The sequence below is a fragment of the Vulpes vulpes genome, chromosome 14 (assembly GCF_048418805.1).
Source record: "Vulpes vulpes isolate BD-2025 chromosome 14, VulVul3, whole genome shotgun sequence".
Taxonomy (NCBI): domain Eukaryota; kingdom Metazoa; phylum Chordata; class Mammalia; order Carnivora; family Canidae; genus Vulpes; species Vulpes vulpes.
Window position 1 is genome coordinate 16,040,096 of NC_132793.1, and position 18,657 is coordinate 16,058,752.

General features: G+C 47.0%; 1 protein-coding gene across 8 annotated transcripts in view; it reads right to left on the reverse strand.

Moving 5' to 3' along the window:
- The window catches only part of TOX2 (TOX high mobility group box family member 2), a 133,484-nt gene that overhangs the window by 4,321 nt on the left and 110,506 nt on the right, over positions 1–18,657 (reverse strand). For all 8 annotated transcript variants that reach the window (XM_072735781.1, XM_072735783.1, XM_072735786.1 and 5 more), the window contains 4 exons: positions 4,404–4,643; positions 1,996–2,223; positions 1,479–1,559; positions 432–827 (listed from right to left, as the gene is read on the reverse strand). In XM_072735781.1, coding sequence (XP_072591882.1) covers positions 432–827; positions 1,479–1,559; positions 1,996–2,223; positions 4,404–4,643 — 945 coding nt within the window. The remainder of the gene's footprint in view (positions 1–431; positions 828–1,478; positions 1,560–1,995; positions 2,224–4,403; positions 4,644–18,657) is intronic.

Genomic DNA, 18,657 nt, shown 5'->3' on the forward strand with positions numbered 1-18,657 from the left:
TTCGCTCAGGCTCCCCTAGACTCGCGTGGCTCCCCTAGACTCGCGTAACAGTGTCTGTGGAACAATCAGTGGGGTCGGGCCTGGAAGGCTTTGGGGAGAGCCAGGGGCCAGGGCTGATCTCAGAGGCTGCACCGCCTCAGCCCCTCGGGCCAGAGAGCAGAGATGGACAGAGGATAAGAGAGGGAAGGCCTGAGATACCCTAAGACTCTGAAGACCCTGGGAGCTTGTCACCTGTTCACTGCAGCCCGTACATCTCATGGAAGGTGTACTCTACCCATTACATAGATGTGGTGACTGAGGCTGAGAGAGGCGAGGTGCCAAGGCTGCGGTGACACTGCTGGCGAGGGACAGGGCTGGTATCTGCAGTCCCAAGCCTCCTCCCTTCCCCACTGGGGGTCCTGAAGGGCACGTTCTTCCCGGGCCCCACTTACCTGTGGCCCTGGAGGCGAGGGGCTCATGGCCAGCTGCACCTGCAGCGCCATGGGAGTGGGCAGGACCGGAGCCTGGGGGGCTGGAGACATGCTGAGAGGCGGGCTGAGGAGGGCGCCCTGGGCATGGGGCGGCAGTGGCAGCTGCTGGTGCAGCGGGGGGCTGAGCGGGAAGGAGGGTGGCGGCGGAGGGGACGCGCTGAGGCCTGGCAGCAGTGACTTGGAGCCCAGCGTCCGGGCCAGGCTGGCGGGAGAAGCCCCACTGCGGAAGGCCTGCAGGTCCGACGGCGTCAGGAACGAGGCCAGGCCTGGCATGGCGTACATGGGCTGCTTGGGCGGCAGCATTTTGGCCGGGGGGTTCGCCTGAGTGCCCTTGGTCTCACCCTGCTCTGGGGAGCTCTGCAAGGACACAGACACTAGTCACTCTGGGGAAGACGGATAAGCCAGGACTTGGGCGGTGAGACCAGCTGGGTCTGCAACCCACTGACCTGGCCCCTGGCTGACTCTCTCTGGCCCCTTGGCAGGGAGCTCCAGGCTACCCAGAGGTAATCCCGGGTCCTCCATGCACTTGGCTCTGACCATCCAACCACCTCCTGCGCTAACTCCTGGAAGCCCACGCTCCTCAGCCTGGCCCTGCGGCCGGCGTCATCCAGCCAGCCAGCCTCTATGCTCCTCTCCAGCGTCTATGCTTTTGCACGTCCCATTCCCTCAACTTGGAATGCCCTCCTGCTTGGCCCTTTGTGGCCTGACCCACATGCCGGGTCCTCTGTGACAACTTCCAAATCATGCCCCTACCCTCACCATTTCAGGCAAGTTACTTAACCCCTCTGAATGCTGGGTTCTTGTTGAAAGAATTAAATGAGATGGAATGCACATAAAGTGCCCAGCGTGAGCGTGGCACACAGTAGGTTTCCGGGGGCAGTGACCACACTGGTTTTATCCGTCCTTTCCAGGAACTACGGCATTGACCATTCCTGCGGCTTCGGTTCTTGCTCTATCCCTCGAGCAGCACCCCCTTTATCAGGGTGGGCCTATGTGCCAGGGTGTTACCTTGGAGACGAGGCTAGCCCTGTAGGCCGCCAGAGCCTTCAGATATTCCTTCTTTGCCGCTTCCGTCTTTCTCTTGTAGGCCTGAAAGACCCAAGACATGGGCCACGTTGGGGAGAGGTCAGGTGATTGGCCCGAGGTCCCAGTAGCTGGCATTTGCCTCTGAGCTGGTTCTGCTCCCTGTTCTCCCTGGACGCCCTTGAGAGGGGCTGTGGGCACACGGTCGGCGGGAGAGGAAGCTCTGGCCTGGACTCCAGGCTTGCACAGTGAGAGGGCCGAGACGGGCAGAGATGCTTATTCTCACTTAATAGATAAACCTGGAACAGTTAAGCCACTAGCGAATGCAGCTGGCAAACAGCAGAACTGGAAGGGACCCAGCCTCCCAGCTTACAGGTGGGCAAACTGAGTCCAGGAAAGAGCTCTGCAGGAGGCTTTTCCTGATTTCAGACATTCCAAGTCTGTCACGGGCACCAGGGCCTCACAGCCCTGGGGTGTGGCTCTTAAAGGGACAAGGACTCACCTGCTTCTGCTCCTCCCCTAAACTGTCCCACATGGAGGCCACGATTTTGGACACATCCCCAAAGGTGGCACTGGGGTTCTGTCCTTTGATGGCAGCCTGAGTGTCTCTGAAGAAGAGTGCATAGGCTGACACAGGCTTCTGTGGCTCGTTGGGGTCCTTCTTCTTCTTCTTCTTTGGGTTCTTGGTCTTTTTCCCTGGGTCAGTTGAGGGTCTCTTCTCTCCCGACATCTGCGCGGGTGAGAAGGGTCAGGAGAGCAGGGGCCCAGGCTCCCCACCCCAGCGTGAGGCAGAGGGGACCCTCCTCAGCAGCACCACCACCTCCCGTCTGGCTCTTTGCACATGCAGGTAACACCAGACTGATGCCACCTGGGGCCCGAGCCCAATGCGGGACTTGATTCCAGGACCCCAGGATCATGACCTGAGCTGAAGGCTCAACCATGGAGCCACGCAGGTGCCCCACCTTTGAGGCTTTTAATCTTTCCTAGTGGGTGGAAGTCATTTGCGTCTCTACAGGGAAAAATTAATTGGCTTTATAATCAGACAAAAATCGTTTACATCTCTACTACTTCTTTCCCAAGGTAACATCTACCTTTACAGAGTGGAAAATCCTCTGATCGATCGCGAGTAATGAATCACAACAGTGGTCCATTCTCCCAGAGAAGCTGGTGATTCTTGCATGAGCCTGTACATAATGCTGTGGTATATGCCACCGAAAGCATGTGCAGCCCTGGTTCTGTGCCTATTTCCGAGTCTGGGGTATACAAATTTTTCTTAACAATTCTTTCTGGTGATCACAAATAATCCCCAAAGATGATCATCACAAAATACCAGTGTCTTCTACCGATTTTCAGGTGTGCAACTTGGGGCAAGGGGCTTAGTGCCCGGGGCCCTGTGAGATGGCTGGAAGGGAAAGAGGTTATGTGGCTCCGTGGGTGTGGCCTCGCTCTGGACCCCTGGCCTCAGGAGCATGCAGACTCCAGGACTGCAATCCTGTGAGTGTGCCACTCGGGGACGGTGGGATGGGAACAGTGTACCTCAGTGGGTCACTGACAGGACCCTAGGCCACACGGGCACCAGGAACTGAGGTCAAAGTGACAGTGAGGACTGTCCCTCTCTGCACCAAGCAGACGAAGCTTGACGCCAGGAATCGACAGGGAAGCCGCAGGCCACTGGTTAAGATTCAGGGGTCCGTGTCTGGGGGACAGTGCGGGGAAGCCTGTAGTGATGCTGGAGCTGTTCCTGACTCTCACTGCAGCCAGCGTGCCATAACCTCTCTGGGCCTTGGGTTTCCCACCAGCCAATTGGAGATGACAGTGGCACTGACCACACAGGGATCCCATGGATTAATACTGGTCATGTGCTCAGAACAGTATTTGGCCCCAATGGTGTCTGTTAAATAAAAAATTAAGTAAAAACTGCTCCTGCCTGGCCTACTATAGAGACCAAGGTATCCCAAGGATGAAGTGAGACTAGATCCAGCCTAGGCAGGTAGTCAGGGATCTCTGCTAGGTGGCCTGGCACCATAGTCACTGCCCCTCGTGTCTACAGGGCCACCGCGTGGGAAGGGGTGAGAGCCCTTAGAGAGAAGAAAGGGAGGTGGGGGGAGTGGGGGGGATCAGGTTTAGACTCTGGAAGATTCCCAGTGGGCGCTTCCATCCCTGGGCCTCTCAGGGCCTCTATTCTTTGTCCCCGTGAAATAAGATGCTTTCCAACATCCAGGGAGACTTGTCAGTGCAAAGAAAGGACAAGCCTGGATGGCTGGCGACTTCTCACCCCTGACATGTTCTGAAGAGGCAGGACCACCCTCGACTGGGGGGATGCTGGCGGGGGGCTGGGGGGGGGGAGCATGTCCCCAGAGGCAGGGAGGAGGTTCAGTTTTAGAGCCTTATCCTGTGGTCAGTACTGCCTAGGGATGTCCTCTGCTGAGCCACACATCTTTGTCAGAACATCTTCTCCTAAGAGGCTAAAGCAGCCATAAGGTGTCACCATGTGGATCTTGCCAATGCCGTCAACGTCCCAGAAATGACCCACTGGCCATTCAGGAATAAGACTTCACCACATCTTTGCTGAATTCTCTCATCAGCCCCCTCGCCACTAGTTAGCATTGTCTCTGCTTTCCACATGAGGCCACGGGAGCAGAGGGGCACGGCCGGGCAAGGACGCTCGGCACACTTAGCAGCCAAGGCCAGACGCCCCAGATTCCCCGCAGTGCCACCTCCAGTGACCAGGGGCGCCAGCCAGTGGCCCCTGTCCTATCTGCTGACTTTCTTCCTCCACGTCTTCCAGCAAAGGACACAGCTGAACTCAGCTGCAGCCTGGTCTCAAGGTGGGTGATGCCCATTTCCATGCGGGGCCCACCCACCTGTTGAGGAGGCATCGTAGGGCCCTGCGTGTTCACCCCCACCTACCTTGAAGTGCGCTTCTGATTCCTCCTCCTGAGTTGAACTGGAGGGGGAGGGTGTCGCTGACTTGCTCCCCGGGGGTGACGGGGAGCTATGGGGGATGCCGCTCCGGATGCCCATTTGGGAGATGAGCTGGGATTGGCTGAGGGCACTCATGTGGCTGGCCAGCATCGCAGGGCGGCCCAGCAGGGGCCCCGGCCGGCCAGAGTCGTAGGCAGCAACCTCCGAGTGGACCATCTCCTGGATCTAAGGGAGGAGGACGGGGCGCCGGGAGTGAGTTCGAAAGGGCCTGCAGGCCACCAGCACATCTGCACTGAGGGACTCAGAGGAGGCCCATGCAGATGAGAGGGGGTGACCAGCCCTCCCCAGGCCCCGCAGAGGTGAGTGCCGCCCTTCCACTCTGACACCTGAGAGATTCCTGCGACCTGGGGCCTGCCCACGGCTCCTGGACAGTTTGCCTTCTGCGACACTCCCCCCTGGACGGACAATCAGCAGTTCAGCCCCTGCCAGGGAGCTCCCGCCCGCAGTGCATGGACCATTTTATGACCTTGAATCTTCCCTCTTCGAAGCTGCCTGCATTTTGAATCCTGGTTCAGCCACTTTTAGAAGTGTCTGGGTGACTCTGGCTAAAGTTACTTAACCTCTCTGTGCCTCAGTTTCTTCATCTGAAGAAGGCAGATAATAACTAAACCTGCTTTTGAGGACTGGTTAGGATGAAATGTGCCTGGCACCTGGTAAGCCATATATTGGGTTTGTTAAAAGTGTAGTATAAGTAAATCCCTTAATAAAGCTACGTACTTGTCCCCTAAGTAATTTTCTTATTAAATCTTCCCTGTGATATTTCTAACTGGTTATTTTTGGAATATCAGAAAGCTATTGTTTTTTACATACAGGCATTGCTCACAGGAAACACATATGTGGAACAGTGTGTCCTTTCCACTTAAATATTTTAAATACATACACACACACACTGTGGAGTGAGGCATACCAGTTTGCATACTCTTATAATTATTTTTATTGCCTTTGCATCTGTGCTTATTTCCCCTTTGTAATTTCCGATGCCAAGTTACTGTGTTTTCCTCCCACGTTTTCTTCATTAGGCAAGCTCATGGATTTTCCCATTTATTCTGTGGGAGTTTTTTTTTCTCCTCAAAAGAATCAAATTTCAAATTCATCATTTCCTGTTTTCTAATTCCTTAATATCTAATCATCTGTATCTTTATTAATTACTTCCTCCGATTTTAAAGATATGTGACTGTTGCTCCCCCTCCCCACTTTGGTCACATTTCTAATTCATTATTTCCATTCTCAATGTTTAGAAATATGCTTAATGCCATGAAGTAGCCTTGGGGCATGACTTCGACATTCTCATAGATTCACCATATACGATTTTCCTGAATGTTCTTTTCTCTGTGTTTATTTTCTATTTCAGTTTTATTTTTTAAGATTTATTTATTTATTTATTTATTTATTTATTTATTTATTTATTATTCATGAGAGACACACACAGGGAGAGAGAGAGAGAGAGAGAGAACGAGGCAGAGACACAGGCAGAGGGAGAAGCAGGCTCCATGCAGGGAGCCCATAGGACTCAATCCTGGGTCTCCAGGATCACGACCCGGGCTGAAGGCGGCGCCAAACCGCTGATCCACCTGGGCTGCCCTCTATTTCAGTTTTAATTCCTTTTTTCTAAATCTAAGAGTTGTTTTAAAAAAAGTTTTGGAAAAAAAAGTTTTGAAATTTCTAAGAGGTTCATGTTTTTTTTATGTGTACAACTAATTTCTAGTAACACAAGTGAATCAAAGGACATGGTCTGTACTATTTGCACTTTTGAGACTTTGGTAAGGTTCCCTTTGGAAGGAAATATGTTTATACTTCGTATCTGTTCCATAGCGCTCAGGCACAGGGTGAGCTTGTGTGCAGATTAACCTGCTCCATTAGTGGCGACCCCCATATAATTTTGATTCCTTCCTTATTTTTTTGCCACTTTTAGTTGCCTACAACTTTTCTGCATCCATCACAACCCTCCTTTGACACTTAAAGTGTTTTGCTTGGGGAATTTGATGTTGGTTTTTATTACAAAAAGAAAACTGCCAATTATGTCTTCACCATGGATTGAATGTTAGTATTATTATAAAGCACCTCCCTTTTGCCTTCAATTAGTGAAGTCTGATCGGATTATCACCATCTTTACCTCGATTTGTATTGGTGTGAATTTGTCTGGTGTGTCCTCAGTTCTGAGGAACTTTCTTTTTTAGGTTTTCTCTTCACTTCTTTTGGGGGGTTATCTTTGGCAAATGCTGGCATTTGTGTTATGTGCTTCTTGAAAGACTTATTTTCACAATACTTTCCATGGCTATTTTGGTTTCCATACTCTCTTGAGTTACATATATATACATATAATTTTTAAACTGCCTACTTCATCCAAATGTTAAAACTAACAGCATATATCTAGGATAATATTATATTTTTAACCTGCTCTATGCTTTCTCGTAAATTGCCAATTGCAATATTGTGAATGCCTGTTGCTAAAATTTTCCCTCTCAAAGGTTTATATGTTTTAACTATCTACCCAAAGAACCAGTTCTTACATTAAAAAAAAATCAGGGGCGCCTGGGTGGCTCAGTCGGTTAAGCCTTTGGATCAGATCATGATCTCAGGGGTCCTGGATCAAGCCCCTTGTATTGGGCTCCCTGCTTCTCCCTCTCCCTCTGCCACTCCTCCTACTTGTGCTCACTTTTTGTCAAATAAATAAATGAATAAAATCTTTAAAAAAAATCAGTTTGGCAAGTGTTCTGATAATTAAATTTTGCTTTTTCTAGTCTATAAATGTTGACCTCAGGTATCATAAGTGGCTTTTTCCAAATTAAATAATTTATTTATACTTTCACATTTTCTATTCTAATAGTATTACTATTGAGGGCAGGGGTTCAAACATTTCTCCCATTTGCTGAAAAATCTGGCAATGCCTAGAGACATTTCTGGCTTGCACAACTGGTGTGTGTGTGTGGAGGTGGTGCTATTAGCATCTAGTGGATGGAAGTCAGGGATGCTGCTAAATGTCCTACAATGTATAGAATGCCCCTACACACACACACACACACACACACACACACATCACACCCCCCACACATCCACATACTACACATACCACCCCCCACACACTCACAGACCACACATACCCTCCACATACCACACACACACACCAACACAAACATACCACACACACACCACACACATACACACATACCACACACACACCACACATCACACACCCCACACACAATACACCCACAACAAAGAATTATGGATTCCAAAATGCCAATTGTGCTGAAGTTGAGGACCCCTGCTCCATATCTGATTTTCTCCTCATAAGGAGCATTTTTTTTCATAAGGAGCATTTTAACTGTATCATACAAATATTTTTAAAAATATTCTACAACTGAAGGTTTTAGTTTCATTTTTACCTAGAGTTTATTTGGAGAAGAGTCTTTATTTAATGTATCCTTTTGTTATGGGGTTTTCATTATGGCTTAGGGTATCATCATTTTTTGTAAAATGTTCATGTACATCTGAAATTGTGTTTATGCTGTGATAGACACATTTCTCCATGTGTCTATTCAATAACCTGTTTTGACTACTTTAGCTGTGAGACCTCAAGAAAAATGAGTTAAAGCAGCTCCTACTATTCTTCTGTTTCCTTCAGTTTCTCTATAGAATTTAAACAGGTTTTCGCATATATATTAATCTAACATTATTCATTCCTATATATGTTCCAGAATGCCATATTTTCATGATGGCTTTTCCTTCTTAATAAAAAAATCAGCATCTTTTGCCTCAATTAATGTTTTTATCTTAGATATGACTTCACCTGTGATCAATATCTCTCTTTATTTTTCCATTTTATTATCATTCTGCATCACTTTCAGTGTGCATCTTGTAAATAGCATTTAGGTAGATTTTTGTTCTGAGTTCTTAACGCAATATATTGTGAAATGTATATTTTATTATTATACTAATCATAAAGAAACCCAAGAAAGAGACTTCAAGTGCACTGTTTCAAGAGTAAAAGATTTTACAAATAATTCGATTAAAAAATGGACAAAGAACTTGAATAGGTATTTTGAACACATACAAATGGCCAACAGGTTCATGAAAAGGTGTTCAACAGCACTCATCACCAAGGAAATGCAAATCACAACCACAATGAGATACCATCTCTCATTTGTTAGAATGGCTATTATCAAAAAGATAAGAGATACAGGTTGTGAGTTTGGCTCCATGGTTGTGCTTGTGCTGGGAGTGGAGCCTACTTAAAAAAAATAAGATAAGAGATCAAAGTGCTGGCAAGGCTGTGAAAAAGGGGGACCCTTGTGTGCTGTTGGAATATAAATTGGAGCAGCCACTATCAAAAACAGTCTGGAGGTTCCTAAAAAAATTAAAAATAGAACTCCCATGTGATCCAGCCATCCCACTTCTGGGTATTGATCCAAAAGAAATGAAATCACTACCTTGAAGAGGTATCTGCATCCTGTGTTCACTGCAGTATTATTTACCAAAGCCAAGACATGGAAACAGCCTCGCGTCTTTGAACGGATGAATGAATAGAGAAAATGTAACACATATACACAGTTGTTATTCGACCATGAAAAAAGAAGGAAACTGCCTTTTGCAACAGTATGGGTGGATCTTGGGGGCATTATACCAAATGACACAAGTCAGACTGAGAAAGACAAAGACTGTAGGGCCTCACTCCTGTGAGAATCTAAAAAAGCCAAACTCAGAGAGAGGGAGAGTAGGATGGTGGTTTCCAAGGCCAGGGGCTGGGGAAAATGGGCAAAGGTGGCCAAAAGGTACAAACTTCTAACTGCAGGATGAATAAGTACTGGGGATCTAATGCACAGCATGGGGATTCTTTTTTTTTTTTTTTTAAGATTTTATTTATTTCTTCATGAGAGACAGAGAGAGAGAGAGAGAGAGAGAGAGAGAGGCAGAAACACAGGCAGAGGGAGAAGCAGGCTCCCTGCGGGGAGCCTGATGCAGACCTGATCCCAGGACCCTGGAATCACCACCTGAGCCAAAGAAAGATTCTCAACCACTGAACCACCCAGGGGTCCTACCATGGGAATTCTAATCAACAATACCTATTATATACTTGAAAGCTATTAAGAATGTAAATCTTAGAAGTTACCACCAAACACACACAAAGGTAATTATGTGAGGTGATGGAGGTGTTAACTAACTTTAATAATAATTGCACAAAATATATGCATGCATCAAATCATCATGTTGTATACCTTAAAATTACATATGTTAAATGTTAGTAATAATATATCAATAAAGCTGGAAAAAAATTAACTCTCAAGAAAATAAAGAGTAGAAGCTTTTAAAAATCTCTTCTCTAAACAATCTCCTTTCCACTTGGATGTGTCCACACTCTTCTTCCAAGAATCTTAAACAAGACGCTGACATTATTTCCTCAAGGGCGAGATGGCCTTGGGGTTCTGTGTTTAGGACTTGTTTGGTTTTTTCCTTCCCAGCAGGGTGTTTAGAATTCTTCAACCAGATATTCCTGACTCCGTAATTTAATATATAGCCAACATGCGATAATGGCAGACTTTTGAAATTCTGCAAATCTGCAAAGTGTGAAATGCTCTCAGAGTTGTTCTAATTTGCACTGTCCTGATTACTAGAGAGGCTGAACACCTTCACATAAGTTTACTGGCCATTTGGGTTTCTATTTATGCTGCTGCTGAATGTAAGCTAGGAAGTAAGGTAAACGCTTCTGGAAACAATCTGATACTATCCAGGTATGCTGAAGATGTGCAATCTTGTAACCTAGCAATTCTACTCCAAGTCATTTATTAGAAAGAACTTTCTCAGATGCATGAGAAGACATATATACTGCAAGATAAATTTTAATGATATTAGGATGGGCAAATGATTGTTCTCTGGATGGAATGCTGAGCATTGGCTCATGGTCTTCTGGGGTTATCTGTTTCTATAGGGATGTATGCCTTTGTCTTTGACTAGGCTATTGTACAACTCTGCAAGCTGTAGAAAACTGAAACTAGTGCATCTTATTTTTTATCATTAAATTTTTTCATCTAGGGGTGCTTGGGTGGCTCACTTGGTTAAGTGTCCGACTCTTAATTTTGGCTCAGGTCTCAATCTCAGGGTCATGAGTTCAGGCCCTAAGTTGGGCTCCATGCTGGGTGTGGAGCTTACTTAAAAAAAAATTTTTTTTTTTTACTTAAAAGTTTTTAAAATTTCTTTTACTTAAAAATTTTTTAATTTTTTTTACTTAATTTTTTTTCATTGTGGTAAAATATACATAATATAAAATTTACCTGGCAGCCTGGGTGGCGCAGCGGTTTAGCGCCACCTTCAGCCCAGGGCCTGATCCTGGAGTCCCACATTGGGCTCCCTGCATGGAGCCTGCTTCTCCCTCTGCCTCTCTCTCTCTCTCTCTGTATCCCTCATGAATAAATAAATTAAATATTTAAAAAAGAACATAAAGTTTACCATCTAAACCATTTTTTAAAAAAGATTTAAAAAATATTTATTTAGAAAGTGAGCAAGTGGGGTGGGGTGGGTGCAGAGAAAATCCTCAAACAGACTCCCCACTGAGTGGACAGCCAGACAGGTGGCTCTATCCCATCGCCCACTGAGATCCCTACCTGAGCCAAAGCAACAGTCAGGTACTTAACCAACTGAGCCACCCAGGCGCCCCCAATCTTAACCATTATTAAGTATACCATTCACATTCACATTGTTGCACAACCATCACAACCGTCCATCTCCAGAGCTCTTTCCATCTTAAAAAACTGCAACTATACCTAATAAACAGTAACTTCCTATTCTCTCCTTTTTGTGGCTCCTGGCAAACACCATTTTACTACTGTGAAATTTGACTACTATTCTATGAATTTGACTACCCTAGGAATCATATGCTTAATTCACTTAGCATAATGTCCTCAATGTTCACCCATGTTATAGTCTGGGTCAGACTTTCTTTCCTTCAAAGGCTAAATAAAATTCCATTCTATGTGTACGCTGCATTCTGCTTATCCATTCATCTATTGATGGACATTTGTGTTGCTTCCACATTTTGGCTGTTGTGAATAATGCTGCTACAAACTTGGGTGTTCAAGTATCTCTTCAAGTCCCTGCTTTCAATTCTTTGGGGGTACACACTCAGAAACAGAGTTGCTAGATCACACAGTAATTCTATTTTTTAATTTTTGAGGAACTACCACATTGTTTTCTATAACGGCTGCACCATTTTACGTTCCCACCAATAATGCACAAGCGTTCCAATTTCTCCACATCCTGGCCAAAACTTGAACATTTTTTTTAAGAAGCCATCCTAGTGGGTGTGAGGTAAGATGCAATGGATTCTTGTCCATAAAGATGCAAAAAAAATGTCTGGTAGAGGTACAATTGGTCCACCTTGTAGAAAAGAAGATTCCAAACATTATATTTTCTGGCTCTATAGATATCAGCCAGTTTTGCATTTATTAGAGAATTTATGTCAATATTCTTGGTTGCCAATACATAGGTCTATTCATCAGATTCTCCTTTGAGCCAACTGTAATATATCACTTGGCTCTCTCATTAACTAATGAGTTAAGTAAACTGATGTATCTTCATTTTATATTTGCAACAGAGTCACGATGTTACCTTTCAAAAAATATACATTATAACAAAGATGATCATTACAGTATTTTCCAAATTCCAGAAAAACTGGAAATAATGTAAATGTTCACTGGTTAGTGAAATGCTGAAATCTGTGATATAGTCACAATAACAGAATTCTGTACAGAGGTGAAGGGAATGACCTGGAGCTACAAGTGCCAAAGTGGATGGACTCCGAAACGACAATGAAAGGAGTTTCAGAAGGATACATGTAGTATAATGCCTTTATGTACATGTTTAAAACATAAAACATTACTATGAAGTGTTTAAGGATGTATAAGAATGTAGTGAAAGCATTTTAAAAAAATCCCAGGAAAAGAAAGACAGATACAAAGGATGCTTAGTTTGTACCTGCAATATATTATTTTTTCAAAAATAGATCCGAACAGATAATAATTAATAATTATAAACAGAGGCTCCTCAAAGCATCAGTTGAGCCTGACTGTGCTGGCTTCTGGGAAGTCCAGGAAGGTGGCTGGCATGTGCCCACTTAGCTGGCTATGTAATGGGTCCTGAAGTAAGGTGTGATCGCTCTCCTGAGCTCCAGCTTGGGCCCCAAAGCCTCCATTCCCTTGCCTAGCTGCATCTTCACTGGATGCCCACCAAGCACATCAAGCTTCACATGTTGAAAACAGAACTCCATTCTCCTTCCACCTGTTTCACCAAAACACTAAATGGGCCTACCAGCCTTGCGGTTGCTCCAGCCCCACACTGGGGCACCAACCTTGATCCGTGCTCCTTGTACCCCCTGTCCTGGCCCAGACACACCTCTGTTGGCTCTGTCTTTATGGCGAACTCTAAGTCCCTGCTCTGTTTCCTAGTCTGTTCCCCCCACCTCCTGCCAGCCTGTTTCCCATACACTCACAGGAGGGATCTCTAAAATATATGAACGGGACCACACTACTCCCTTCCTTAAAATTTTTCCTCAGCATCCTGATCCTCTTAGAAAAAAATCCACTCCACTTTCCACGGTTTTCAAGGCTGTGCGTTGGGGACCCCCGTGTGATGCTCCAGCCCCTTCTGGCACACTGTCCCCACAACCTACTACATCTCTAGCTTGCCTTGGCGTCCTTTGCTCAGATCTTCAAACACAGAAGGCCAGCCCAGCCTCAGGTTTCCGTGCCCGAGCGCTCCTCCCCTTGCTCTGTGTGTGTGGCTCCTCTTCTAGGTCTTAACTTGAGTCTCACCTCCTCAGAGAAGCCCTCCCTGACCACTTGGTCTAAAACCCTAACCCACAACCGTTATTTTGCATCATCATAATTGCATGTTTCCTTCATGATGGTTATTTCAAGCTATTATTATTTTGTTCCTTGATTTGTTTATTGTCTCCTGTGAGCATCCTCTGCCCAGGGCAGAACGGAAGTGCCCAGCCCGTGAGGGCCCAGAAATACCCCTCGACCATGAGAGGCAGGAGGATGTGGAAGAGCCTGGGCTCCCTCTCCCCTTGGCGGGGCAACTTTGAGTTGTGTGCCAGGGTCTCCTCAGGGAGAACGTAGTGGGGCTGCATTCCAGTGGCCACAGGGCCACCACTCACCAGCCCGCCCCTCCCAGTATCAGTTCCCTTCTTCCTTTGCAGGGCCTCCTGGGGTCACCCCCAAACAAAATACCTGCACACGAACCTTTGTGTCAGAGTCTGATTTTAGGGGGATCCCAAATTAAGACACCAGCCCCCTCTCAGGTGCTATGATGGCCATCAGAGCCACCTCTCTGGAGGAAAAGGGGCCTCTTCCCTGCTTAGAATCTTTCAGAAGCTCCTCCAGGGCCTGCTAGCACTGTCCTAGTCTGTGAAACAAAGAGCTGCACCACCTCTGTCTTCCTGGCCTCTCCAGATCCTCCCCAGACCTCCCCAGGGGCCTATGGGCTTCCCTCTAAGTGGAGGCCTTCCCCTTGTGGCTTACTGGTCCTTCCCTCCACGTCATCATCCTGAGGCTGACCTGAAACATCACCCCCTCAACGAAGCCTTCCTTGACTTCCCTCCCCACCCCCCTCTTCTCGCCACCCCCCCCCCAGCTTTCCCAGGGCTCAGCATGGTGGGCCATCAGCATCTGCTCTTGGGCAGAGACACAGAATGTGCCTCCCCAGCACCGGGCAGGCAGCCCAGCACACAGCTGGCACTTAGGAGGTATCTGGCTACCAAAGGAACCAAGCCTCCTGCCTCTCTCCTGGAAACATATGGGCACATCAGAAGCCACATCTGTAGCCTCTCTAGGAAGGAGGAGCGGAGGAAACAGTAAGGAGGCATCGCGAACGTAATTAGATTCGCCTGGCTTAATAGATTCTCGGAGGGGCAGGAACACAGAGGTGTTTTTCACAAATTCCCCATTTGCAGTCTCTTGGGGCAAGGAGCCCCAGGTGCTGGGGTGCCCCCACCCAGGGGAGGGGAGAGGATAAGAAATCACACCTATTCCTTCCCTCCTTCTGCTGATCCTGCAGACCTAACACCCCGCCTGTTTCAACCCAGGCAGGGACACGGTGTCATTAAACACAGCCTCACAACTCTGCCTGGGGAATTGGGACTTTTTTTCTGGAGGTGGCAGCAGCTCAGCTCAATTGTGTTCTCTCACTGAAGCCTCTGCCTCAGCTCCAGCGGGGGCCAGAAACTTCTCCTTAATTTCTAGTCGGACCCCAAAGGAAAATTAACAAGCCACTGGCCAGCATTTTACACTTCTTGCCACAGCCCCAGAGCAGCTCTTTCCAACAGATACTAATTTCCCTGTTCTATAGAGAACAGTAACAGTTGTGATAATGATAATACTTACTATTTTACTAAGTACTCACTATATGCCAGGCTCTCTGCCAGGGGCTGCATGAACAACATAAACACTCCTATCACCCCCCCTTTTTAAAATAAAGACAATGAAACTCAGGTCAAGTGACTCTCCCAAGGTCACACAGCTAGGAAGTGGGAAAGTCAGAATTTGGGTTGTCTTCTGAGACTGAAATCTTTTCACAGCACCCACACAGATCTGAATGGCTCTAATATGGGTGCAAGGTAATGAACCTGTTCTCACTGAGCAGCTGCGAGGATCCAATGAAAAGATAACTTTGTACAGAGCCTGGCACATGGTAGGTGTTCCTTTCCTTCATTCCCTTATGAGCTTGAAGGTATCAGCTTGAGGCATTAACCAGATCTCAACGGGGCTAAGAAGTGGTCAGAAAAAATGGAAGTTTCTGGAATATGAGAGAGCCAGGAAGGAGGTTCCAATGAAAATAAAAATAACAGCACAAGGCCTGGCACAGGGGTAGTGCTTCCCAAATATCTGTTGATATTTGTTAGGTCAGAAGTTGGCAAACTTCTATAAAAGGCTAGATATGAAATATGTAGGCTTTTGGGGCCAGATGGCCTCAGTTGCAACTATTCAGTTGTGCCCCATTGCTGTACACAAGCAGCCCTGGACAATATGTAAATGTGCGGGCATAGCTATGTTCCAATAAAACTTTATTTACACAAACAAGTGAAGGGCCAGAATTGGCCTATGGCCACAGATTGCCAATCTCTGTTTTAGTTGAGTGTTAAGTAAACAAAAATAGTGGTAGAAGCATCCCCTTCAGGTGGCAGTAAACATCTGGCAGGCACTGGCCTTCTCACCATATTTAACTCTCACCCAGTCATGGGAGGAGGGTATGTTTATCATTAACATCCTGCAGACATGAATGCTGAAGCTCAGAAAGGGAAATAATGTGCCCAAGAATTCAGTGTAACTGGTAGAGCTGGGATTCAACTCAAGGTCTGTCTAGATGCCACGCTCGTGTCCTCTGGGACTATACCACCAGCCCATCCTCCTGTCCAGCCCCTGCCCAGAAAACAAGGACTCGGTGCTGTCCCTCAGCTGAACCCTGCCCTGGCCACCATCTGGGCCCTTGCTCTGACTGCACCACAGCCTCTCTTTAAAATCAGAAAGACCCAGACTGGCCACAGAGACCTGGTAGTCAGCCCTGATCCTGACGCTGACCTTCCATCGCTGCCTTGAGCCTCTTTCTTAGGTTCTCGACTGGGCCTCTGCCTTGAGCTGCCCTCATCAGAAGCACCTCTGTGTCATTTTACTTCTCTAGTCAGAAGGGGCCCAAGCCCGCTCCTGTCACTCATTCATTCAATAAACATTCCCTGAAGGCTGCTGTGTCTGGGACCCTGGGATAGATGCAAAAGACAGAGCAGACTAAAAGAGCACCCTATCCGGAGTGCACAGTCTGATGGGTGAGACAGAGATACACCCACACAGTTTTAGCCAGAGCAGCAGAGGGGATCGGGGTGGGGTCAGAGAAGGGGCCCCTCCAATGCCTGGAGAACCAGAAGGCAGAAAGCATCTCTACCAGGGAAGACTCTGAGCTGACTCTGGAAGAGGAGGTTTGCAGATGAATAGACTGTGGAGGGCATTCCCAGGAGCAGGAACAGCCTATCCAAGGCCACAGAGGTATGGAGTGATGTGATGGTTGATTTAACTGTCACTTTGACTGGGCCACAGGGTGCCCAGACATTTGGTCCGACATTATTCTAGATGTGCCTCTGAGAATGTTTCTGGATGAGATTAACATCTGACTCCTGACTCTAGGAAACGAACAAGGGCTGCAGAAGGAGAGGTGGGCTGGGGGTTAGGGTAACTGGGTGACGGGCACTGACGAGAGCACTTGATGGGATGAGCACTGGGTGTTATGCTATATGTCGGAAAATTGAACTTCAATAAAAACAAAATTTTTAAAAAATTTTGAATCAGTAGCCTGAGTCAAGCAGATTGCCCTCCCTAAGGTGGCTGGGCCTCATCCAATCAACTGAAAACCTGAACAGAACAAAAAGGCTGAGTGAGAGGGAACCTCAGCAGCCTGAGTGCTAGGACATTCTCTTTCTCCAGAGACCCCTAGCACATGGGGTGCGATGGGCTCTGCAAGCTGCCCACACGCTGGCAAAGCTGGAGAGTTGTGAGGAGTGGGAACTGAGGATAAAGGAGCATCAGAGGCTAAGCACTGGGGACCGAGGTGCATGGGCTGTGCCTGCAGGTGCTATGGGGATGGCCACAGGCTTCAAGCAGAGGAGGTCGGAACCCAGGCCTAGGTGCTGCCAGCTGCCACAGAGTCCCGCGATCTGTGGCAGAACTGCCAGCCTGGGACAGGGGTCTGGGGGGAATGCCAACAAGAGTTTCAGGAGTCTGAGAAGCAGCAGTCTGTCTTCTCTCTCAGACAACCTGAGTGGTTGTCTCCTATTACTGCTCTAACAAACTACCTCAAACTTGGTGGCTTCAAATAACACACACTCGGGGTGCCTGGCTGGCTCAGCGGGTGGAGTGTGTGACTCTTGATCTCAGAGTTGTGGGTTCGAGCTCCACAGTGGGTGTAGTGATTATTTAAGAATAAAATATGGGCAGACCGGGTGGCTCAGCGGTTTAGCACCTGCCTTCAGCCCGGGGCGTGATCCTGGAGTGTCGGGATTGAGTCCCACATCGGGCTCCCTGCATGGAGCCTGCTTCTCCTTCTGCCTGTGTCTCTCTGTCTCTTCTCTGTCTCTGTCTCTCTCTCTGTGTCTATCATAAATAAATAAATAAAATCTTTAAAAAAATAAAAATAAAATCTAAAAAAAAAAGAAAAAGAACACAAACTCATCCCCCTATGGTTTTGGAGTCCTAAAGTCGCCCATCAGGCCATAGTCAAAGTGTTGGCAAGGCTGGTTCCCCCTGGAGACTTCAGGGGACAATCTGTCTCTTTGCTTTTTTGTTTTTTTTCTCCCCTAGGATGGATGCTGTCCTTATTCCTTGGCTTTAGGTCACACCTCATGTGGCCTTTCCTTCCTCTGCTTCCATGCTCAACCACCTTTCCAGGTGTTGGACCCTCCTGTCCTGCTCTCCCCCTTATAAGGATTCATGATTTACATCATTGGGCCCACCCAAATAATCTAGGATAATCTCCCCATCTCACGATTTTTAACTTAATCACATCTGCAAAATCTCTTTTGCTATATAAGGTAACGTATTCATAGGCTCTGGAGAATAGAACGTGGCCAGCTCAGGGCAGGGCATTATTTTGTCTACCACACTCTGGAATCAATGATGTGGGAAGTCACAATTGAAGCTCCTCCCTGGCCAACCAAATCAGCTCTCTGAGGTTTCCTTGGGCTTTAAGAGTCAATTACTTGAAAATTATTTCCTTTTAGGAAAAAAAAAAATTCCAGCACAAAAGAGAAGAAAAGAAAGCCAATGGGAAACCTTCCCCCGTGCCTGCCTCTCCCCCGAAGCCTTGTCAGTAAGTATTTCTAATAAACTTTCATGCTTGGTGGGAGATCCCTCGCATGCTGACAAATTTCTCCTGAAATTTGAGATGTCTTGTTCAGAGTAATAGCTATAGTGCACAGGTGCCCAGCTGCTATTGTAAAATCAGTAAGCATTTAATTGAAACAAACGACTATAATAATAGTACATTATCCCTGCAGGCCGAGCGCCATCACAGTTTTAATTATTGAGTTAAGAGTCAGACTAATTTATCCTTTTAAAGCAACAGCCCCATTCATGGTTACACTGATCATCCTGTTATGAATATGAAGGCACCAGCAGGGAAGGATGTGAGTGGAAAGCAATTT